Source organism: Zalophus californianus, chromosome 1 (assembly GCF_009762305.2).
Source record: "Zalophus californianus isolate mZalCal1 chromosome 1, mZalCal1.pri.v2, whole genome shotgun sequence".
NCBI classification, from domain to species: domain Eukaryota; kingdom Metazoa; phylum Chordata; class Mammalia; order Carnivora; family Otariidae; genus Zalophus; species Zalophus californianus.
Window position 1 is genome coordinate 212,672,747 of NC_045595.1, and position 23,415 is coordinate 212,696,161.

Genomic DNA, 23,415 nt, shown 5'->3' on the forward strand with positions numbered 1-23,415 from the left:
GTGATGGCAGAGATGGTGCTGGAGGTGGAGGAGGTGGTGGAGTAGGTGATGGCAGAGATGGTGCTGGTGGTGGAGGAGGTGGTGGAGGAGGTGATGGCAGAGATGATGCTGGTGGTGGAGGAGGTGGTGGAGGAGGTGATGGAGGAGGTGGTGGTGGAGGTGGTGGCAGAGATGGTGCTGGTGGTGGAGGAGGTGGTGGAGGAGGTGATGGAGGAGGTGGTGGTGGAGGTGGAGGAGCTGGTGGAGGAGGTGGTGGAGGAGCTGGTAGAGGAGGTGATTGGAGGAGGTGATGGCAGAGATGGTGCTGGTGGTGGCAGAGGTGGTGGAGGAGGTGATGGCAGAGATCATGCTGGTGGTGGAGGAGGTGGTGGTGGAGGAGGTGATGGCAGAGATGGTGCTGGTGGTGGAGGAGGTGGTGGAGGAGGTGATGGCAGAGATGATGCTCGTGGTGGAGGAGGTGGTGGAGGAGGTGATGGAGGAGGTGGTGGTGGAGGTGGTGGCAGAGATGGTGCTGGTGGTGGAGGAGGTGGTGGAGGAGGTGATGGAGGAGGTGGTGGTGGAGGTGATGGCAGAGATGGTGCTGGTGGTGGAGGAAGTCATGGAGGAAGTGCTGGTGGAGGTGGTGGAGGAGGTGATGGCAGAGATGGTGCTGGTGGTGGAGGAGGTGATGGAGGAGGTGATGGCAGAGATGGTGCTGGTGGTGGAGGAGGTGGTGGAGGAGGTGATGGAGGAGGTGGTGGTGGAGGTGATGGCAGAGATGGTGCTGGTGGTGGAGGAAGTCATGGAGGAAGTGCTGGTGGAGGTCTTGGAGGAGGTGATGGCAGAAATGGTGCTGGTGGTGGAGGAGGTGATGGCAGAGATGGTGGTGGTGGAGGTGGTGGAGGAGGTGATGGCAGAGATGATGCTGGTGGTGGAGGAGGTGATGGAGGAGGTGGTGGTGGAGGTGATGGCAGAGATGGTGCTGGTGGTGGAGGAGGTGGTGGAGGAGGTGGTGGTGGAGGTGGTGGTGGAGGTGATGGCAGAGATGGTGCTGGTGGTGGAGGAGGTGATGGAGGTGATGGCAGATGTGGTGCTGGTGGTGGAGGAGGTGGTGGGGAGGTGATGGAGGAGCTGGTGGAGGAGGTGATGGAGGAGGTGGTGGGTGAGGTGATGGCAGAGATGGTGCTGGCGGTGGAGGAGGTGGTGGTGGAGGTGATGGCAGAGATGGTGGTGGTGGTGGAGGAGGTGATGGAGGAAGTGGTGGAGGAGCTGGTGGAAGAGCTGGTGGAGGAGGGGATGGAGGAGGTGATGGAGGAGCTGGTGGGGAGGTGATTGGAGGAGGTGATGGAGGAGGTGATGGCAGAGATGGTGCTGGTGGTGGAGGAGGTGGTGGAGCAGGTGATGGCAGAGATGACGCTGGTGGTGGAGGAGGTGATGGAGAAGGTGATGGCAGAGATGGTGCTGGTGGTGGCAGAGGTGGTGGAGGAGGTGATGGCAGAGATGGTGCTGGTGGTGGCAGAGGTGGTGGAGGAGGTGATGGCAGAGATCATGCTGGTGGTGGAGGAGGAGGTGGTGGAGGAGGTGATGGCAGACATGATGCTGGTGGTGGAGGAGATGAGGAAGGAGGTGATGGCAGAGATGGTGCTGGTGTTGGAGGAGGTGATTTAGGAGGTGATGGAGGAGCTGGTGGGGGAGGTGATGGAGGAGGTGATGGAGGAGGTGGAGGAGCTGGTGGAGGAGGTGGTGGAGGAGCTGGTAGAGGAGGTGATTGGAGGAGGTGATGGCAGAGATGGTGCTGGTGGTGGAGGAGGTGGTGGTGGAGGAGGTGATGGCAGAGATGGTGCTGGTGGTGGAGGAGGTGGTGGAGGAGGTGATGGCAGAGATGATGCTCGTGGTGGAGGAGGTGGTGGAGGAGGTGATGGAGGAGGTGGTGGTGGAGGTGGTGGCAGAGATGGTGCTGGTGGTGGAGGAGATGGTGGAGGAGGTGATTGGAGGAGGTGATGGCAGAGATGGTGCTGGTGGTGGCAGAGGTGGTGGAGGAGGTGATGGCAGAGATCATGCTGGTGGTGGAGGAGGTGGTGGTGGAGGAGGTGATGGCAGAGATGGTGCTGGTGGTGGAGGAGGTGGTGGAGGAGGTGATGGCAGAGATGATGCTGGTGGTGGAGGAGGTGGTGGAGGAGGTGATGGAGGAGGTGGTGGTGGAGGTGATGGCAGAGATGTGGAGGAGGTGATGGAGGAGGTGGTGGTGGAGGTGGTGGCAGAGATGGTGCTGGTGGTGGAGGAGGTGGTGGAGGAGGTGATGGAGGAGGTGGTGGTGGAGGTGATGGCAGAGATGGTGGTGGTGGTGGAGGAGGTGATGGAGGAGGTGGTGGTGGAGGTGGTGGCAGAGATGGTGCTGGTGGTGGAGGAGATGGTGGAGGAGGTGATGGAGGAGGTGGTGGTGGAGGTGATGGCAGAGATGGTGCTGGTGGTGGAGGAAGTCATGGAGGAAGTGCTGGTGGAGGTGGTGGAGGAGGTGATGGCAGAGATGGTGCTGGTGGTGGAGGAGGTGATGGAGGAGGTGATGGCAGAGATGGTGCTGGTGGTGGAGGAGGTGGTGGAGGAGGTGATGGAGGAGGTGGTGGTGGAGGTGATGGCAGAGATGGTGTTGGTGGTGGAGGAGGTCATGGAGGAGGTGGTGGTGGAGGAGGTGATGGCAGAGATGGTGCTGGTGGTGGATGAGGTGGTGGTGCTGATAGTGCAGGAGGCGATATAGGAGGTGGTGGTGGAGGTGATGGCAGAGATGGTGTTGGTGGTGGAGGAGGTCATGGAGGAGGTGGTGGTGGAGGAGGTGATGGCAGAGATGACGCTGGTGGTGGAGGAGGTGATGGAGGAGGTGATGGCAGAGATGGTGCTGGTGGTGGAGGAGGTGGTGGAGGAGGTGATGGAGGAGGTGGTGGAGTAGGTGATGGCAGAGATGGTGCTGGTGGTGGAGGAGGTGGTGGAGGAGGTGATGGCAGAGATGATGCTGGTGGTGGAGGAGGTGGTGGAGGAGGTGATGGAGGAGGTGGTGGTGGAGGTGATGGCAGAGATGGTGCAGGTGGTGGAGGAGGTGGTGGAGGAGGTGGTGGTGGTGGCACTGGCATCATTATAGTGTAACACAAACCGGCAGATGCGGACTTCAGCCTCAGCTCATCTGCACGGGAGGATGTTTGAGCACCAGTGCTCCCCGATGGACAGATCCTGTGCTCCGTGGGATGCAAAGGAACTGCCCACAGTTCTGCCCACAGTGAACTCATCTTCCGAAGACTTCCTTCCATGTTTAACAGAAGAGAAAACTAACACTAACAAGAGTGAGATCCCATGGATCACTGAGCCTCTCAAAGTTTTTTTTTTTTTTTTTTTTAACTCCTACCTGCTGATTCTAGTAACTAATACATAGTTGAATTGCTAGGACCCGAGTTTTTGTTGCAGTCTAGATACAGTCGAACGTGGCTGAGAATCAATACGGGGTTATCAGTCAGCCCAATAGAGCCTGCGCTGTGACGGCGTTCCCAAGAGGGCACATCCTCTTGGCCATACTCTACGGAACAGGAATGCCGACAGGTTGACGTCAGAGCTGGGTGCCCTCGATGCTCTTTCTGGGGAAAATGGCCTTAGAGGGGTCAAGGCAGAGCCTCCCCATCCCCATCCCCATCCCCATCCCCAGAGAAGGGCTTCAAGGGACCCCTCCCGCAATCACAGGGACCACACAACTTAGCACTTAGTGTGTACCGGGCCCTCTGTGTGTCGTAATGAACCGTCCTAACATTCCCAACACCAGCGGCCAGCCGGGGGTGATCCAGGGGATGTGAGACAGCTGGAATGGCACAGGCTCCAGACAAAGCAGGACCTGCCGGTTCAGACGGAGCCCGCTGAGAGCAGCCCCTCCACCGGCTGACTGTCCCCGTTGCCAGCCCTCCTCTGCCCTGATGGCCCACAGAGTTAGTGCTCAGATCTGCCCCGTGTTAGCAGCTGAACACAAAATCCTACATGCCATCCTAAAATGTGAAGGTTACATAAGAATTAAGTGACATGTATTAGTCCCCATTTGTTCTAGAAGTTCAAATTGATAGCACCCACTAAAGAATTAATGGAAACAGAGGGGGTCCTTGTGGGAGCACCGCCGTTGGAACTGGGAGCTTGGCGTGGCAGCTGCAGGCTCAGTTAGCTTCATTTTGTTCTGTCGGCCCCCAAAACGCTGCCTGAGGAGCGCCCTGGCCTACACAGTCTGGCAGATGAGGACAGACCTGCGTGCCTGGGGGCCAGGACTCCGTCTTAGGACAGCGGTCGTGGCAGCCGCGTGGGTACCAACCGAGCGAGCCTGACCTCAAAGATAACATGTCCCCCCTCAAATCATTGATATTTAGGTGATTAGAGCTGAGGGGGTGCTTTGTAATTATGTCTAAAGGAGTTTCAGTCGGGCTACTTAAAGAAAGGAAACCCGAATCTGGGTTACCAGGACGCTGTCCCGAGCCCCCGTGCCCCAGCGCAGCGCCCCTTCAGAAGTCTGCCCTGGCTTCCCCGCCTGAGCTGCTCTCAGCCCACCTGCTGGCCCAGACCCCTTGGGGCCCCTGCCCAGGCTCACTGCAGCCTCCTGAGAGACAGGCCCAGGCCTCCACACCCTTCCTGGTCACCAAAACCCTCACTCCAGCAGGGTCTTGAAGATGGGTGGATCTCAGGGGTGTTCAGATGAGGTCTGGAGCTTGGAAATCCTTTACCTGGAAATCCTGGCCCGTGCGGAGCGAGGCCTGGCTGCGTCCCAGGCACTCAGAGCACCTGCTGGGGACGGGACCCCCTCCCCGGCCTCCCCCTGCCGTTAGCCGTTTCTGGTTTTCCCCAGGGTCCCGGGGCCACGTGGCGTCCCTCCAGCCCCCCCGGTTTCTTGCAGTTGCTAGGTCCGTGTACCCGTGGCGAGCCCGGAGGCACGGACCCCCTCCTTGCTCCATCCCAGGAGGTACCTGGCCTCGTTTTTGCTCTGGATTCCTGTTCTGCTACACTCCCACACTCTCTCTGCGACCCCCCACTTCCCTGATGTTCTCCCAGGGCCTCCCCCTCACCCCCAGCTCGCCCACCCCTTGCTGAGTGCTCTTTAAATTCTGGGCTTTGTCCTCTGGTTAATTTCCTCATCTGCTTGGCTTAATGCCAAAGAATATTCTTTCCAAATAAAAAATGGTAAAGGCTGTTTTCTTTCTCATAAGAATTTTATGTCGATGCCGTAGAGCGTGCTATCAGGAGGGAATGTTCATAAACTAGTCCTCTTATCAGTGACTAACGTCAGCTTCCAGATCTAGATAACTTTTTTCTTGCTTATAAAAGTCCTGCATATTCATTGTCGAATATTTGAAAAATGCAGAGCACATAAAAAGAAAAGAAAAGAATCCATGGCACCGGCAGGCATTTCAGGACCTCTCCTGGTTTCTGGGGTGTGTGTGTGTGTGTGTGTGTGTGTGTGTGTGTGTGTGTGTGTGTGTGTGTGTGTGTGTGTGTGTGTGTGTGTGTGTGTGGCTCTCTTTTACATAATATTTTATCCTGATCATTTCACTCAGCATTACATCAGCAGTACTCTCCAACATAGCATTAGGGAGTCTTCAAAAACATGATTTTAATGCCAAAATAATGTTCCATCATGGAGACATCCTAAAATATAATCATTCCATCGTTGGTGGGATATTTAGCTTAATTCCATTTCTGCATGACCCTCCCCGGCCGTGCATCTTCGCTTATGGAGTGGCAGAACGGGTCAGGGGTTTGGATGGCTGCAAACAGGCGCTCACTGGTGGAAAGTGCCCGAATGGAGCCTGGCACTTCATAAATGCTCTTATTATGTTTGCTGTTAGTATTTCCTCAAAAGCAATTCCTGGAAATGGCATTCTGGGTCAGAGGGTACATGTTTGCCAAACCGCTTTCCACCAGGGCCGTGTGGACACACATTCCAGGCAGGGCACCCCCTGGCCACCCCCCGGCCAGAGCTGTTTCACATAAACGCTTGGGGGTAATTACAGAGTCACGCGTGGTTGTAAGAAATAACACAGAGACATCTATGTACCCTTTACTCCGTGTCCCCCATGGTAACTTCTTGCAAAATTACAGTACGGTGTCACAACCAGGATACTGACAGCGAGACAAGCCACCACCTTACTCAGATTTCCCCCGTTTTGTTGGGCTTGTTCAAATATGTGTATTGAGTCTATACAGTTTCATCACACAGGCACATTCCCACAGCCACCACCACAGGCACAAGATGGATGGTTCCGCCCCTTTAAGACCCACCCACCTGCTTCCTCCACCTTCCTGCCCCCGCCCACCCCGTCCCTAACTCCTGGCTCACACTAATCTCCTCTCCATTTCTACAATTGTGTCATTTCGGGAACGTCATATAAATGGAATCATACGGTGTGGAACCTTTTGGGATTGGCTTTTATCCACTCGGCGTAAATCCCTTGAGATCCATCCAGTGGGTGTGTGGATCGATAATTTACTTCTTTTTATTGCTGAGCAGTGTTCTGCGATGTGGACAGACCTCAGTGTGTTTGACATATTCCCCCGTTGAAGGGCATCTGGTTGCTTCCAGATTTGGGCTGTCATCACTTTTCCACTGTCGTCACTTTGCTTATTTCCTCCTGTTTTCTGAGAGGCCGGTATGACTATTTTCAGAAGTTGGCACCCTTGTTTTGGTCGGGTAGAGATTTCTGAGGTCAGTGTGACATTTATAACTAATGGGCATCATCATCAATTACAAGAGCAAATACAAGTATGATGAAGTGTTCACACCAAGATTTAAGAACATCCAGGAGGCTGAGAGGAGTAGCCGGTGCGGATATAGCGCGGAGGGGGCCAGACGTGAATGTCCCAGAAGCATCCAGTTCTGATTAAGCAGAGGAAGGAACAAGGAGCCGGGTCCCCGCGGGGAGGAGCCGAGCTCACTCCCTCTGTGGGAAGGGCAACGTGATAGAAGAAGAAAGCACCTTCCTCCCTTGCTCCATTCCTCCCTGAGGTCTCCAGCAGTATGGTGTCCACAGACCTGGCTCTGCCTTTCAGCCGGAGCCACGTAAAATCACTAGGGGGACACCACCGTAGAATTATAATGAGGGAAATTTTGCTTGAGATTCATTACTCCAAGTTCCAAGCAGCTCTGTGAAAACTGTTGCTAAGGCAATTGAGTAAAAATTCACAGGCTATGTACACAGTAACAGCAAGACAATGAACGTAAGCACGTGTTTGAAAACAGCCAGCCCCTAAAGCACGACATGTCTGACACAGATTGTTTTTTCATGGTTTTGAGAGGTACCGCAGATGTTTTCTGTGATTTCGAAGGCTGACGAGGGCCATCGTGGGTGGCCAGCTTCGTGAGATTGTCCCCCTGGTGATAAAGATGGTAGCCGGCCTCGCGGAGGAGATCCCCGGGACACTCTGCTCCCTCAGGAGGGCACCTCCACCGACCCCCTCCCCGCCCGGTCCCTAGTCCCCTCCTGGGCGTAGCCACACACTGATCTCTTCTTCTGTGATAGTGGTGGTTTTTGTCTTTCCCAGCCTGCAAAACTCAACCCAAACCTAAACTGCCAGTTGGTTCTCTTCTTTGTCCAGGATGGGGAGCATTTCATGACGTAGCACCACCAATATCCGTGCAAGAACCCCGGCTGCTAGCAGTGGTTGGCTTCATGCCCATCCATACAAGAATTTGATAAGCCCATCAATGCCGTTCCCGGCAGCGGCAAGGAGGCACCTCAGACTGCAGCGGGAGGCGGAGCTGGGGGTCTGCCCCCCTCCCCCGATGTACGTGCACGGAACACAGGCCCCGGCGGGCGCTCGCGGGCCTGACACACTCAGCCCACTCTGCTCTGTGAGTCTCTTACTCCTGCCCCTCTGGCCCGAGCGTCTGATGGCTCCGAAGAAGGAGTCACTTCCTTGGCCGACGGGTCCTACCACAGCTGGGCTGAAGAGATGCCGAAATGAGTAAACAGGGAGGGAGCCACGAGTCATTTGTGTTTGTGACGCCCAGATAACAGACCACTGTCACGGTGCTTCCGTGCATCCGGACTGGCTGTCACCTGATCACGCCCACAGCTGCTTGTCATCCTTAAAAAGAGGAAGGCGAGAAGCCAAAGGAGGGCAGATGGTGGACATTAAGACCACTCTCCTTAAACGTTACTTTGAGAATTCACGCACAGATTTCAGTCCAGAAACGTACATCCCATAAACGCACTCTCCAGAGATCAGAGCTGGTGTCAGGCAGACGAGGAGTACGGCACCCGCCCTCCGGGGCAGCCAGTGTCCCCTGAGCAGCTGGGCCACGCCAGGCTCCGGGCTCCACAAAGCAAGCCACGGCCTCCACGTCTGAAACACATCATGGCAGCCACGGCCGCCCATGGTCAGAGCTGGCGTAGACGTGGAAGCCCCTGCTGGGCCTACCTTGACACCGTCGGAAGCCGAGCAGGGCCAGGAGTGCGGGGGTGGGGGCACACACCAGCCCTACTCTCCCCCGGCTGGAGCAGGGGCTGCGTGAAGTCTATGTGTGTCACAGCCCAAGCCACGGCCACGCGGTGCACACTGCTGCTGAGCTGAAGGCTTGGTCACCGGAGGTATGTGGCCAGGCCAGTCCCTCCTTACTGTCCACCTTCATACCCCAGCTTTCAGATTCACAAAGTGGGGCATGGTGAGCCAGGAGTGGTCCAGGGTAGGAGGTCACAGCCTGAAGTGGTAGGGGCACACGAGGCAGCCCTAGCTGCTTGCCACTGGCTGAGGGTGCCGAAGCCCAGATGCTGAGGCCCTCTCAGTGGGTGGAAGAACCTTCTGGAAAAGGTCCAGCACAGGTGGGGCCGCCCCAGTCTGTGGGTGAACGCCGTGTCACCGCTGCTGGTCTGGGGCCCCCACCACACCCCCGTGTCCTTGCTGGCCTCGGTGCACATCGGAGTCCTGTCTCTGCCCCAGAACGTGCCAGGCAGCTCATCGTTCACTGGGATCTCCTCTCCCTTGGTGGTGAATGATGCCCTTTCACATCCTCATTGAACACTTCATGCTGGACACGCAGCTTCACTTCTCCGTGGAAAGTCCTGCTCGAAAGCTCTTCCATGGAACTTGGGAGCTCTTGTGTCCTGTGCTTGGGTTTGCAGGACGACTGCAGAGTGCCCTCCAGGAGCTCCGGTCGAGCGGTGATCCAGTCTTCGCCTGCCTGACATCCCGGCAAGAAACTCTGCATTGCCTGGAGCTGGCACTGCGGCCTGGAGACCCCATCCAACCTCCTGCCCTTGGCACACAGACGACACAACCTTGAGGGGCTCCCTTCTGCATGCTCCCTCCACGAGCCTCTGAAGGGGGCATCCAGGGAGACAAAGGAAAACACAGACCACGGGGCCCTTCATGAATAGAATCTCATTCTGGGAAGAGGCCTCTGGACTCAGAATCGAAGAGAAGAGAAGTCAGACCCCGTCCTTTAGAAACTGCCCATCCTGTCTCTTTAACCCAAAGGCCACGTGGGCATGGGCTCGGCAGCCTCCGTCTGTCTGCTCTGCAGTCACCGGACCTGTTTCTCTAAGCATGTTGGTCGAAGCGCTTTTGATACTCGGGAACAGAAATGTTGTTATGCCAATTCAAGGAAGTCTGGGTTTGCGTGGGGTCCATGGATGTAAGGAGGTGTGTAAGGATGCTGTGAGTCCCCAGGAAAGGCCCAGCTCTGGGGTGCCAGGGAGCCCGGGCAGGCCTGGCTCTCCTCTCCTGTGTCCCTCACCACAGCCTCCCTTGGCTCTCTGTGACGAGTGCCTTCCCTGTGCCCCTCTTCTGAGGACTGCTCTTCCTTACTCATCCCGTGGGTGACCTAGTGTGGTCAGCCCACGATGGAGTCCCACGACCCTGCACTCACCCCAACTGCCACCAGCTCTGAGTCGCTTCATAAAAGGTCTTCTCGTGAGGAAAGGTGATGGGGTACCAGACAGAGGCTCACAGGTCAGGCCGCAAGGACGGGCAGGGCCACCAGGAGCCAGGGCTGCCCATCAGGGCTGCAGGGAATGTGCCGAACAGCCAGTTGGTTGGTATGGGTTGGCTGCTGCTGTCCCTGGATCTCATGCCTAAGTCCCCACCTGGAAGGACAGGCCAGAGGACACCTGTCAGAAGGTGCCCCAGCCAGCCAGCGCGTCCAGAGCCCCAGGTCCCCCTTCCTGGGCTGCTCGACAGGAAGGGGTCAAGGCTGGTCGAGCCGTGAGCAGAGCCAGAAAGCCCAGTCAAACTGTGTGTGCTCTGGTACACCTGTCTCTCTTCCTTGTCTTGATCTGCTGTGGATCGGTGCCACGAAGCAGCGGGACCATCCTGCTGTGAGCTTGGGATTTCCCCCCCCACCTCCATGTTTGCCTTTCTGGAGTCAAGGGTAGCTCCCTCCCCAAGACACAGGGAAACAGAAGAGCTGGGTTAGATGTTTGTTCAAGCTCTGGAAATCCCACAGGTGGGAAATTGGAAGTTCTACAAAAGAAAAATCAGGTGCCGAACAAAATGTGGTAGAAAGCCATCCGGGGCACTCGGCAACTCAGGACCCACTGGCGACTTGCCCTGCAAAATGTAGGCTTCCAGAGCCAGCAGGGACCGTGAGGGCCATGGGCAACGGAGGTGGCTGGTGTCGAGGTTTGTGTTAAAGCGACACGTCCCGCGTGACGCCTTCAGAAACCTGCCCTCCCGTGTCGCTCCTCCCGCCCCGACAGCAGGTGTGATTAACAGCATATACAGATGGCAGACTGGGGCTCCAAGTGGTCACGGTCTTCCCCAAGGCGGGGTGGTGTGTGAAAGGGGATCCGGTGGGCAGAAGGCGTAGCTGGTGGGGATGGACACTAGGCTTCCCGTTCCTGTTCCCGCTGCTCCTGCCACAGCTGTCCTTGGAAGGAGGCTGGTCCGAGTGTAGACCCCGAATGACCTGGGAGCCCAGGTGCTGTGGCCGGGTGCGTGCGCCGGCTGGCGGGGCCTGTGGGGGCCTCTCTGGCGCCCGCCCCAAAATGGGGCAGTTACGGGGCGGCAGGAAGGTTCCAGAAATTCCCACGGACATTCCCGGGACGCTGCTGCACAAGAAGCAAGGTCAGTGTCCAGCAGGCGAGAGGCCCCCTGAATCCTCACGTGTCTCTCGCCTTGCTCTCTTATCCCGGCTCCCAGTCGAACCACATGAAAGGGTCTGGCGGCTCGGCCGTGCCGATTTGGGAGCGCCAGCCCTCACTGCCTCAAGCTGGGGGAAGCACGAAGTCTTTGCTTCTCTGCTGACTTGCTGCTTGCACATCCCCCTTCCATGTTTCCTGTTACCAACACTTGTTCTTGGCACTTCTTCGCTGGACAAAGCACTTGCACAGTGATTCGGCATGTGAACAAAAAGCCATGTGGCCTCCTGCCAAGGCGGCCTGGGGGTCTCCCAGGCTGAGCAAGCCTCTCCCAGAGCCAGGAGCACCTGAGCTAAGCTGAAGGGCTTCTCGGGCTGCGCGTGGAGAACGCCACAGTCCCAGCACGGCCGCCGCCTTCCGGGCGCACCCGCCACTGTGCCCCCGCCTCTCCCCTGCTCGGCCCTGCTGACGGCGTGTTCACTAAGGTACCAGCGTGGCTCGCATGCAGATAGAGTGACCCCACGCCAAAGTCGTCCTTAGCAGAGCGAGGGAACTAGTAAGATGTTACAGCCAGCTCAGAAGAGAAAGCAAAGAAGCGTAGACTCGTGTGCAAGAAAGGAACCCCGAGACCGATCTACAGGTGACAGCGCATCACCTCCCAGCGGACACACAGCGGCATCCCTTCTGTTTATTCCAGATTTCCTCACAGCCTCCTGGCCGGTGGTCAGAAATAATCTCAGAGAAGGGTTCTTCTGGCTCACGAGCAGTACCGGCCTGGCAGGGTTGGGCCGGGCCGTTTGCGGGGGCAGCGAGAGCGTCAGCATGCCTGCTGGGCCCGCCCGAGGCGGCCTCGCTAGGAGGCCCGTGGCTGCGTGTCTTAGAGCTTCTGGGATTTGCGTTCCAAGGCGGGGAAGGCGAGCCCAGCACTCCATCCTCCAGAGGCAAGAGACTCACAGACGTGGGTGAAGCCACTGCAGACGACCACGGCAAATGCCCCGTGTCCCCTGTAAGGTCCCCTGCCATGCACTCGCATCCTCCAAGCGTGGGCATGGCGATCCCATGGAGTGGTCTGTGTTTCAGCCACAGAGTTACGGTCTGGACACAGTCCGAGCGAGGTGGTCAGAGGCCGGGCCCCAGGAGTCTGGCCCTCAACGCGGAGCAGTGCGTCCTCCTCCCTCGGGTCTGAGGTGGTCCTCCCCAGCCAAGTCCCAAGCTGGCCTGTAGTGATGGCAGAGGCTTGGCGCAGGTGTCGCGGGAGAACGGAACCCTTGGCTGCCTGGTTCTGCCCATTCCACGGAAGATAGACTTGACGCACAAAGACACTTGCACAAGGCCACAGAGGAGCCGCCCCTCCCCGGCAGGAGGGCCCCCACAGCGCGGGTGTCAGCTGCTCATCCAGGGAGCCTGGTAAACAAGATGCAGGGGCCCAGGGCCCGGCCCAGATGCCCAGCTTCGGAATCCTCATGCCAGGGCCCGGAAGTCGGCAGCCCCAGCCGAGGAGCATCAACAGCATCTCCCCGGCAGGGCTGGGGGTCGGTGGGGAGCAGCTGCCTTCCCCTCTGCAAGCCTCCTCCTCCACTCACCCCTGCCCTTCACCAGCACAGTCAAAGGTTCAGCTGAGAAAGCAGGAGAGCCGTGCCGGGGGGGAAATGGCCAGGACCCCAGCCTCAATCCCCTCACCCCTCACCCCTCACGGCACAGCTGGAAAAGCCGAGGCACGACTCTGGCGCTCAGGCCTGTGCTGGGGCCACTGGGGACGCGCTGTCGTGAGAACGCAGGCCTGGCACATGGTCAGATAAAGTCAAGGCTCCTCTGCAGGGGGGTGGGGAGGCTCTGTCCTGTGGCCAGGCGCGGGGAGAGGGGCATCCAGAGAGGGGAGGGGTGGCACCGAGCGAGGGCCTGGGGAGGGGCTCCATGGCCCGCGGGGAAGGTGGGATAGGTGCCTGGTGAGGCCCCAGGCTGGAAGGGACAAGCCCTCGGCCCCCTACGTGCCCAGCCAAGGAGGTGGACCGGCTGGGCTTGTGGGGCACGCGGGACAGCAAAAGTCTCTGCACAGAAAAGTGGCATGACTGGGTCTGAGTACCAGGGCTGGAAGCCGGGGGGCACCAGGAGCGGGGACCGGCGCAGGGGCCGCGGCAGGATCCCGGCTGAACCAGGACGGCGGCGGCCACCAGGTGCACAGGGCGGACCACCGACGCCAGCACTGCACGTGCAGATATGGTGGAGAGAAGGTGAGCTAGCCCGGTCTCAGCGTGGCGGGGCCAGCGGCAGGCAGGAAGTGGTGTCAGTCACAGGAAGGCTGGATGTATGGGGGAGAATAGTCACTGTCCCCGTGAAGGGACATCCTGAGGCTCTTAGATGAGAAAGCGGGGCTCTGGGCACCGGAAGGTGCCCGCCCTTCCCAGGGGTGAGGGGAAGGGGCAGTCAGCCAGGGAAAATGTGGAAGGAAACCCTCTCCTGGGGTGGAAGTGGGGGCCGTGGTGTGGATTGTTCACGCCCCATCAGCCACGGAGATCAGAGCCCTCGCTGTACTTGAAGCCCCCTCCCAGGGAGGGATTTGGAGCAGAGGTGCACCGTCGGGACCCCCTGCACCAAAGATGCTGACGCAAACGCGTTTCTCTCCCGTCCCCAGAACCGGATCCCCCGGCTCTGTGCACCTGCCAGCACGTGATGGTTTTTACCGTGGAGACGGCCAGTTCACTTTGGAGTTTTCCCATTGTGTCGCCCCTTGGATTTAGTCCTACAGCCTCAGCCCTCGAAGTCCATAAAGGCAATCTTTGTTTTTTAAGCCAATGACCTTTAAAAAGATATTTTGGGAGGGCCTGGGATGGCTCAGTTGGTTGATCATTCGACTCTTGATTTCAGCTCAGGTCATGATCTCGGGGTCGTGAGATCGAGCCCCATGATGGGCTCTGTGCTCAGCGTGGAGTCTGCTTGAGATTCTCTCCCTCTGCCCCTGCCCCCACTTGCACGCTCTCTCTCTCTCTCTCAAATAAATAAAAATAAATCCTTAAAAAAATAAGGAGTTCTTTTGTTTTTTACATCATGGCCCCCAGGTCTCACTGGAGACTCCCCGAGGTGGGGTGTCATGAAGCCATGTGACAGCACCGTCCTGAGTGGGTGTGTCTCGTGGGTGAGAGCTTCACCCTCAAGACCGTTTTCAGGAAACAAACGAAGGAAGTCTTCAGTTTGCATGGACAGACTCAGTGACAAGACGTACGTGTGGCATTCCCGGGCCCATGGTTACGTCGTCTCTTTTTTACGATAAGCCTGCAGGTTGGGCCGGAGAGAAAGCTCAGGGACCCTGACGTCGCCATGGAAACCCGCTACCCAGCTCTGGCCCGCCCCTCACGGCCCTGTGCCTTGTGTCTTGCAGGTGGTCTTTAGCAAGTACTGCAACTCCAGTGACATCATGGACCTGTTCTGCATCGCCACCGGCCTGCCCCGGTGAGTGGTCCAGACCGCACCCCCAGCAGGGCGCCCCCACCAGCAGGGTGCCGGTTCGCCTGGAGAGGAAGGTGCCTGGGAGGGAGGGTGAGCCGCGGGTCTGAAGGGTGACAGGTGGGCAAGGGCCCCGTGGGCTCACCTTGAACGCAGGGGCCCTTTCCGATCGGTGAGTGAGGCCCCACAGGTGTGGGCCACGGCCTGTCCCCAGCCTGCCGGACCAGCACCGCACTGTGCATGCAGGAAACCACTGGGCAGAATGAGGCAGAAACCACTGTCTTAAGAGGGTTTCTTTTTCCTTTTATTTATTTATTTGCTTTTGAAGAAAGAACAGAGGAGAGTGGTTGTGTTTTGGCTTTGGCCCCCCAGCCCGAGATGATCCAGCAGGTGATATTTTCTATCTCGGGGGTGGTGGAGGGGGTTGCCACAGAGCAACGTTTGGGAAGACAGATTTACAGAAAGTAGTTGGAAAGGCCAGTAATCCCCTCATAGAATCAGCAGACTTCCAGAAGAGTCTTTTTCCCCAGTCGGCAGCCTGTTCGAGTGCAGCTTCTGTCCTCACTTTCTGACTGTAGAATGGCCAGGGGTAGCCGGGGTGTGGCATCTAACTCCGGAGCTGTGACCCGGGTCGAGGACGGGGACCGGACAGCAGCAGTGTCACAGGCAGGGAAGGACAGGCCGAGACGCCCTCTGGAACTACGGCCAACAGCAGTTTGTAGCTGCAGAAACAGCCCGCAGCCTGGGGCGTCTTTGAGCTTTGTGCTAGGAAATAGACACCGTTCTTGACAGCACCCCGAGATTCGGGTGTCACCCCCAACGCACACACCCGGAGACCACAGAGGCTTAAATAACGTGGTCGAGGCCACACCGCTCGCCCAGAGGCCCCAGGGATGAGAGGTTGTGGGGAGACTCTGCCTCCCCGCCCGAAGGTGCTTCCTAGGAGAGGCTCCCCCGCGCCCGTGGCTTCCTTCAGAATGGACAGAGCACTGGGAATTACGCACGGCCACCTGTGTGTGCACAAAGGCAGGGCCATGTCCTGGGGCCGAGCCGGCCCCAGTACCCATGCGGTTGTCCCCTGCACCATGGGGACACTGACACAGCATGTCTTCCAGGAACACGACCATCTCCCTGCTGACCGCGGACGATGCCATGGTGTCCATCGACCCCACCATGCCCGCCAATTCAGAACGGTAAGCGGCGGCCTCTCCAGCACTTCTCTACACACACAGGACGGGCTCCACGGTTGTCCTCTTAATTCACTGCTGTGGGAAAATCTGAATTGAAACCAAAGATGGGGTAGGGGTGGGAGGGTCCTTTGCAGACCAGTCACTTCCCAAGATAATTACAAGGTGCCGGTGTGCTCAGGGACCCTTCTGAGGGCTTGCTCGCAACAAGAGTCCCCTGAGGAGGAAACTGAGGCCCTGAAGGCCAGTGAGGAGCAGTGGAGCTAGGCCCCAGGGCGGTGCGCTGACTGCCCCCTGTCCTGCTCTGGAAGGTTCCCTGACCCTCACTGTAGGTCCTCAGAAGGTCCCCCCTGGCACCCAAGGTGTGTGCACACCTGAGCACCCAGCAGTGAGCACCTGCTCTCCCCCCTGCCCCCAGCAGCCGGCCTGTCGGCCATTTCCCCCCCGCCCCCGGGCTGGGTGCAGGACCCCCCAGGCCCTGGCAGGGGCACACCTAAGGCTTCAGTGCAAAAGGCCAGACAAATCCCGTGGGAGGTACAATGCCATCACGAGTCTCCCAGCCACACCGTCCCTCGGGCTCCGTGGTCTGTGGCGGGCAGCATCCTCCTCCGTGCCCCCAGATGCCTCCACTGGGCCCCCTCACCAACTGTGCCCATCAGTCTTCCCAAATTTCGTCCTTCAGGAGCTCCTGCCCCACGTCCTCTGGCTCTTGATTATCAGCTCGGGGCTCCCCAGAAGGAGTAGGGCTGACCAGCTCCCCAACAACTCCGGTGAGATCCTTATAAATCCTGGCACACCCACCCCGGCCTTGACCGGATAGCGCTTCAGAAGCGAGGTCTCCAGCGACTGGTCACCCCTGATGTCTGCGAGGTCAGGGCGGACGTTTCACTCCAACCAGGGCCCCGTCGGCGCGCAGGGTGACCTGCTTTCTGAGCGAAACTGCCTAGCGCTTTACTCCCTCCCGGAGGCTGTCGGCGGGGGCGGTTTTGTTCCCCTGGGGACACTGGGCTGCGTCTGGAGACATTCCGGCCACCACAGACGGAGGCGTGCTGACATGCGGCGGCCAGAGACCAGGGCTGTTGCTACCGGCCCTACTGTGCGCAGGACGGCCCCAGCACCGACACTCACTGCCCGAAACGCCAGGGGTGCCGAGGTGCAAAAGCCCTCTTGGCGTTTTCTCTTTACAGAGCTACTGGTTATCCGCTCAAAGGTCACCAACCACTGACCCAGCTCCGCGGAGGCTGCCCCTTCTCCCTCCCTCTCTCTGCCCCCAGGTTCCGACTCTCTGTCTCTCTGGGGCTGAGCCCCAGAACTGGCTTTTCTCTGGGCTCCCAGGTGCTGGTGGTGATGCTGGGTGGGACCCCTCTGCCCCCTCCGTTGATGGGACCTCCCCTGCCTCCACTGGCTTTCCTGCCACCTCTGTCTGCTTCCCACCGTCCGTCCTGGGGAGGTGGGTGCGCTCAGGGGCGTCCTGCTCAGCCCCGCACCCGTCCCCCTTCCCAGGTCGCATTCTAGCGGTCCCCAGCACAGCCCCGTCTGCTCTGGTTCTCTTCGTTCCCACCGCCTGGGGGCCCCGTCCGTTCCAGTATAACCAGTCCCACTAACCCAGTGACTTTCAGCCCTGCCGAGGACTACTGGAGATCTTCACAAAGGCACCGATGCCCAGACCCCTGCCAGAACCCGTTCAATGTGGAGTTTTGAGGGAGTGCTTAAGGCTCACCAGGTGATTCCGGTGTGCAGCCCTGGGCGAGGGCCACTGATGGAAAGCGTGGAAAATGTAAGAAAGTGCTCAAACCCACACAGATTCAAAACAAGGTGTTAACCTGAGCTGCCAGAACCGAGACACATTATGACACAGTCCCTAGGGAGACGAACCCCTAGTTCCAAGTAACCAACTTCCAGAAGACCTTCTGAAGCAGGGCCCTTTCCTAAGTGAGAACAGGGTACTCCCAGGGGAGAGGTGACAGTGTGGACTCGCATCTCGACACTCTGTGCCGGGAGGGACCCTCATGGAGCTGTCCATCCATCATCCAGGATAACTCTGCCGTCCAGTTTTTATTTTATACTTTATTCGTGTTTTCAATGGTCAGAGTTCTCCACGTGGCCTGTAACTGTTAAACCACAGGTATCCCCATCAACCACTGCTAACAGTGGGGTACGTCGGAGTCCCTCCAGATTTTCTGTGCTCGTTCTCTGTTATTCCATAACACGCTCGGTCCGCCCACCATCCCCTCGGGGCAACACCTGCACACGTATCTCCCTTTTTGACCGCGGACTTACTCCACGGAACAGCGAGTAGATACTCAGTGCCCTGCTGACCGGGGCCCGAAAATTCGGAGCGCCCCGCCGTTCTTACAGTGCGGTGATACCCGTCCCCAGTGTGTAGTTGAACACGGACTGTCGGATCCCTGAGGACAGGAACATTTTGTCCTGTTCACTGTTCTGTCCCCTGTACCTGATCCCAGAGAGCACTCGTGACGAACGACGGAACGGACAAACGGATGACATGGACAAGTGACATGTGAAGGCGTCCCCACGGGCCAGTGTTTCATCTGACACCCTTGTTCCTAAATTCATGGGCTGAGTCAGAGGACTGAATATCGTCCGTTAACCAGTCTCGCCGGGCACCTTCCCAGGACCGTGGTGGTGCGCACCCCGGCCCGCGACACTGTAGCACATCTCCCTGGGCCCCTGCAGCCTGCTTGTTGAAATTTTGCTAAACTACCGGGTAAAAAACAGCATCTCTCTTGAGGAGCCTTTCTGAAAAACTGTTACCAGCTATTGCGTATTCCTGCTGTTTTTGACCTCTTCTCCGTGGCTCCGTTTCCTCTCCCTCCCTCTCTGCCGTAGGTCCTTGTGTGTCAGGGGCAAACATGCTCCCATCCGCTCTGGGCCTCGGACCACTGGGATGGCATCACCAAGTGCACGTTCAGCCGAGGGACAAACCCCATCTTCCCCCGTGCACCTGGGAGATGCAGTCGCCGTGAGCTCGGGCCGGGCCCGGGACAGAGCCTCCCGCATCAGTCGGGCGTCCGTCCGGTGGACTCGGGCAGCTCCAGCGGTCTCCCGCACCCGAGTAGCCGTGGTGCGGACCACAAAATGTGTTCAGCTCACCAAATAATGAACATCACAGAGGAAGTTCATCATTTAAATGATATATTTAAAGTATTTGGAGTTCTTCCGAACGAGGAAGCTCAGAACAGCCAAAGAAACTAATTTCAGAAAAAAAAAAAAAAAAAAACCCTAATCCACTGAATTCTAATTTATCCCGAGCGGCTTATCTCTTACAGCAGACGCGCCAAGAACACCTTTGACGGCATCTCACAGGGGAACTGTCTTCTCTCTTGCAGCACTCCCTACAAAGTGAGACCTGTGGCCGTCAAGCAATTGTCTGGTAAGGCCCTGCTATCATTTTTAAAATTAAAAGAAAAGAAGGCTCCAGGCTGCCCCTGTGATTGAATATATTATTAGGTAAGCATTTGAATCTAAAACCCTGTGCTATTACAGAATCCAAAGCCCTGTCTTAGATTCCACCCTTGACAGCCCCTTGGGGGCCTCCCCCCCATGCTGTCCCTTACTGACTCAGAGGGTGCTGGGTGACGTTCCGCCCGTGTCGTCCTGGACACAGGGCCTGTCCTGCTCACTCAGACCGTGAGCCGCCAAGGTGGGCCATCTGCAGCCCCCAGCCCCCAGGATGCTTCGTGTAGCCAGTGGTGTTGTTTTGCTAAAACCCATTTCCTTTTGGATCTTTTCCCTTATTTATGCATGATTCATGCATCATAAAATGTTCCCTTTTAAGTGTACATTTTGATGAGTTTTGAAAAATGTATCCCCCCCCCGCTTAACTGTTGACCAGAATCAGGACACAGAACATTTATATTATCTGGAAAGGTTTTTCTGTGCCCCTTCCCAGGGAACCCCCTCCCTCAACCCCTGCTCTCTGTCAGCAGCTGACCTGCCTTCTGACACCGTAGATTTGTCTTTCCCAGAGCGTCGTATAAAAGATACCACATAGTACGTGTGTTCCTTTCTGAATTTCTGACTCAGCCTAATGTCTTTGAGACTTGTCTGTGTGTTGGGTGTCATTCCTTTTTATTGCTGGGGAGGTTTCGTGGTATGGCCGGACCACAGTGTGACTACCCACCCACCTGCCGAAGGACACCCAGCTTATTTCCAGTCTGCGGCCTTCATGAATAAGGCTGCTATGAGCGTTCAAGTGCATGCCTCTATGGGGACACGTATTCTCATTTCTCTTGGAGTGAACGGGATTGTATTTGTTTCACTTAAAAAACAAAACGAAACGAAACAAAACAAAAGCTAATCCCTTTTTCCCAAAGTGGCAGCACCATCTTGCATTCCCACCCACGGTGTGTGCGTGCTCCTAGTCTGCGCTCCGGACTGTCCGCCCCTTTCCTGTGAACCATTCTAATGGGCGTGTGGTGATACTGCATTGGGTTTGAATTTGTGTTTCCCTAGTGACTAACGAGGGGGAAAGTATTTACTAACCGGTCATAAATCTTCTTCCGTGAACTGCCACAGTCGTGGAGGCTTGCTTCCCATACTGTCAAATAGCGCTCCTGATCCGTCGGACACACCCCGTTAGTCAGATGTGTCTTTGTGAATATTCTCTCCCCGCCTGACTCACTGTTTCGTTTTCCTGTCAGAGCCTTTCAGTGAGTAGAAGTATTAGATTCTGATTTAGGCCTGGAGGACCCATTTTGTTCTTTTATGGTTTCGCTTTGGGTACCCTAAGAAGTCTTAGTTCATGCCCTATCTGTGGGGTCATCGGCCATGCTTTCTTCTTCTAAAAGTTTTATTTTTTTTAGCTTGCACATTTAGGTCTGTGATCCATTTCAAGTTGACTTTTGTGTATGGCCTCGCCAAACGTAGAGGCTTATTTTCCTTTTTAAACTGCGAAGTTAATTTAATTTTTATTTTTTTATAAGATTGATTTTTTTTTTGTAAGATTCTGAAGAACAGAATTCTGAAGCCACCCGTCGTCGGGTGCTGGGCAGTGAGTGATGAGAGACTGAGGCATCTGGGCCTTTTCGCGTCTTGACACTTGACAGTGTTTACACATGGGTACTGGTTGCTTTAGAAGCTCTTTGAAAACTCTTAATTCAATCCTCTTGATAGTAGATGTTAGAATAAAGTAGGAGTTCTAACTTTTTCTAGAATGAAAATTCCTTTTTAACGTAAAAGGTACTCGAGCCCTTGACTTGGTAACAAATGTGATATTTTTTACATCGTTATTAACTAAACCCCATACTTTTTTCGGATTTCACTAGTTTTTCTCCTGATGTCCTTTTTCCCCTCCAGCGTCCAAGCCGCGGTCCAGCCCGTCGTGCGCTCATCGACGGGGTCTTCCCGGTTGGCCCTGGTCTCGCAGGTGCTCACACTCCCCTTGTTTGGCCTCAGAGCATCTGTAGAATGTCCCCCAGGCTGGATTTGTCTGATGTTTTTCTCATGCTCAGCCCAGGGGTGTGGATCTGGGGAAAGAATGAGGGGGTCCAGGATATCCTCTTGACTCACTGCCGTCTCGGCTGTGAAGTCACTGTCTTTCCCCTTCCTTACTCTATTCTTTGGAAGGCATTGCTCAGTCCAGCCCTCCTTCAGGTGGGGGAGAAAAGGACTGACGTTCATTCTCTCTGTGTGGATATCCACTTGCTCCAGAACGTTTGTCGGAAAGACAGTCCTTTCCCCCAGTGAATTATCGCGACATCCTCGTTAACACTCAGTTGACCATGTATGTGTGAGTCTTTCTCTGGACTCACCATCCAGTTCCATCAACTGACTACACGTCTGTGCTCAAACCCCTGCCACGCTGTATTGATTACTGTGCATTCACGGTTAAGTTGTGAAACCAGCAAGTCCTCCGATTTCTTTCTTCTTTTTCAAAAATATTTTACTTATCCCAAGCTCCTTTTATTTTCAAATAAATTTTAGAATCCGTCTGTCAGTTGCTACTAAAAAAAAATTTAAAAAGTCTGCTGGGACCTTGAAATTGTATTGAATACATAGAACACTCGAAAAGAATTACTCTCTGTAATGTTGAGTCTTCTAATTCATGAATATGGCATCTCTCGATTTACTTAGGTTTCTCTTAATATCTCTCAACATATTATAGTCGTCGGGGTAAAGTTCTTGAATAGATGTGGATAAATTTATCACTAAGTATTTAATATTTGTAATGCTATTGTCAATAGATTTTTAGGTCAATTTCCAGCAGTTTTTTGTTTCTAAAAATATAATTGGCTTTGTGTATTGATTTAACTAAATTCACTTAGCAGATCTAGTGCCTTTTTGTAGATTTCCTATGATTTTGTACATCTGCCAATAGAGAATTGCTTCTTCCTTTTAGATCTGGATGTCTTCCGGTTCTTTTGTTTCTTGGGGTCTTGACTTGTTGCCCTAGCTAGGGTATCTAGTACAAGAGATGTATAGGGTGTGAGAATGCAGATTCTTGGCTCTGTTCTCATGTTAGAATGAATGTGAAGTTTTCCACCATCAGTTATGATGTTCGCTGTAGGGTTTTTTATAGATGCCCTTTATCAGGTTGAGGATTTTTTTACTTAATTCCTAATTGGTTGAGAGTTTTAATCATAAATTTGTGTTAGATTCTGTCAAATACTTTTCCTGCCTCTATTGAGATGATCGTGTTTTTTACTCCTCTGTTCTGTTAGTGGTGGATCTGTTGATTGATTTTAAAACTTTAACCTTGAATTCCTAGTATAAACTCTATTTGGCCATGGCATACTGTCTCTTTGTTTTGAATTCAATTTACAAATGTTTTATGAAAGACTTTTGTGTCTATATCAACAAGGGATCCATAGTCTTATTTTTTTACAATATGTTCAACTGGTTTGGGCTTTAGGGTGATGCTGGCCTCATGGATTGAGGGAAATGCTCCACCCTCCTGCCTTCTGGAAGAGTTTGTATAGGGGTGGCACTGTTTTTACCTTAAGCATTTCATAGAATTCACCAGTGAATCCTCTGTGCTTGGAGTTTCTTTGTGGGAAGGTTTTAAACTATGAATTCAGTGTCTTTAGGAGGTAAGTGCGTCTGGGTTTTCTGTGTACTTGGGATTGACTTTAGGAAGTGCTGCCCATTCCAGTAAAGATTCATCTGAGAATTTATTGGTGTGTTGGAGCTTGGGAAGTCCTTGCCATCCCTTTTATGTCTATGGGATTGGAGTGAGACCTGCTCTTTCTTTCAGGATACTACTAATTTATATCTTCTCTCTTTTTAATCAGTTAATCAGTCTGATTTATACATTTTATTGATTTCTTTTTTTAAGAGCTAGCTTTGAACTTCATTGGTTTTCTCCATTGTGTGTCTGGTTCCTATTTCAATGATTTCTTCTCTTACCTTTTTATTTCCTTCCTTCTACCCACCCCGCATCTAGTTTGCTTCTCTTTTTCTGGCTTCCAAAGGTGGAAGCTTCAATCATTAATTTTAGATCTTTCTCTTTTTTACGTAATATTTGAAGTTAAAAATATCCCTCTAAGTACAATTTAGCTGTATCTCATAGGTTTTGATGTGTTGTGTTTTCATTTTTATCCAGCTCAAAATATTTTCTGATTTACCTTGTAGTTCCTACTCAGATCCACTTGTTATTTAGAAGTGCATGTTTGATTTTCAAATGGTTGTGTATTTTCCAGTTATCTTTCTGTTACTGATTTCTAAGTTAATTCCATTGTGCTCAAAAGTGGACCCTGTAT

At 55.0% G+C, this 23,415-nt stretch overlaps 1 protein-coding gene across 4 annotated transcripts in view; it reads left to right on the forward strand.

Moving 5' to 3' along the window:
* PDE9A (phosphodiesterase 9A) overlaps window positions 1-23,415 on the forward strand; it is a 97,894-nt gene that overhangs the window by 19,658 nt on the left and 54,821 nt on the right. For all 4 annotated transcript variants that reach the window (XM_027586798.2, XM_027586795.2, XM_027586796.2 and 1 more), the window contains exons 2-4: window positions 14,443-14,513; window positions 15,623-15,700; window positions 19,045-19,088. In XM_027586798.2, coding sequence (XP_027442599.1) covers window positions 14,443-14,513; window positions 15,623-15,700; window positions 19,045-19,088 — 193 coding nt within the window. The remainder of the gene's footprint in view (window positions 1-14,442; window positions 14,514-15,622; window positions 15,701-19,044; window positions 19,089-23,415) is intronic.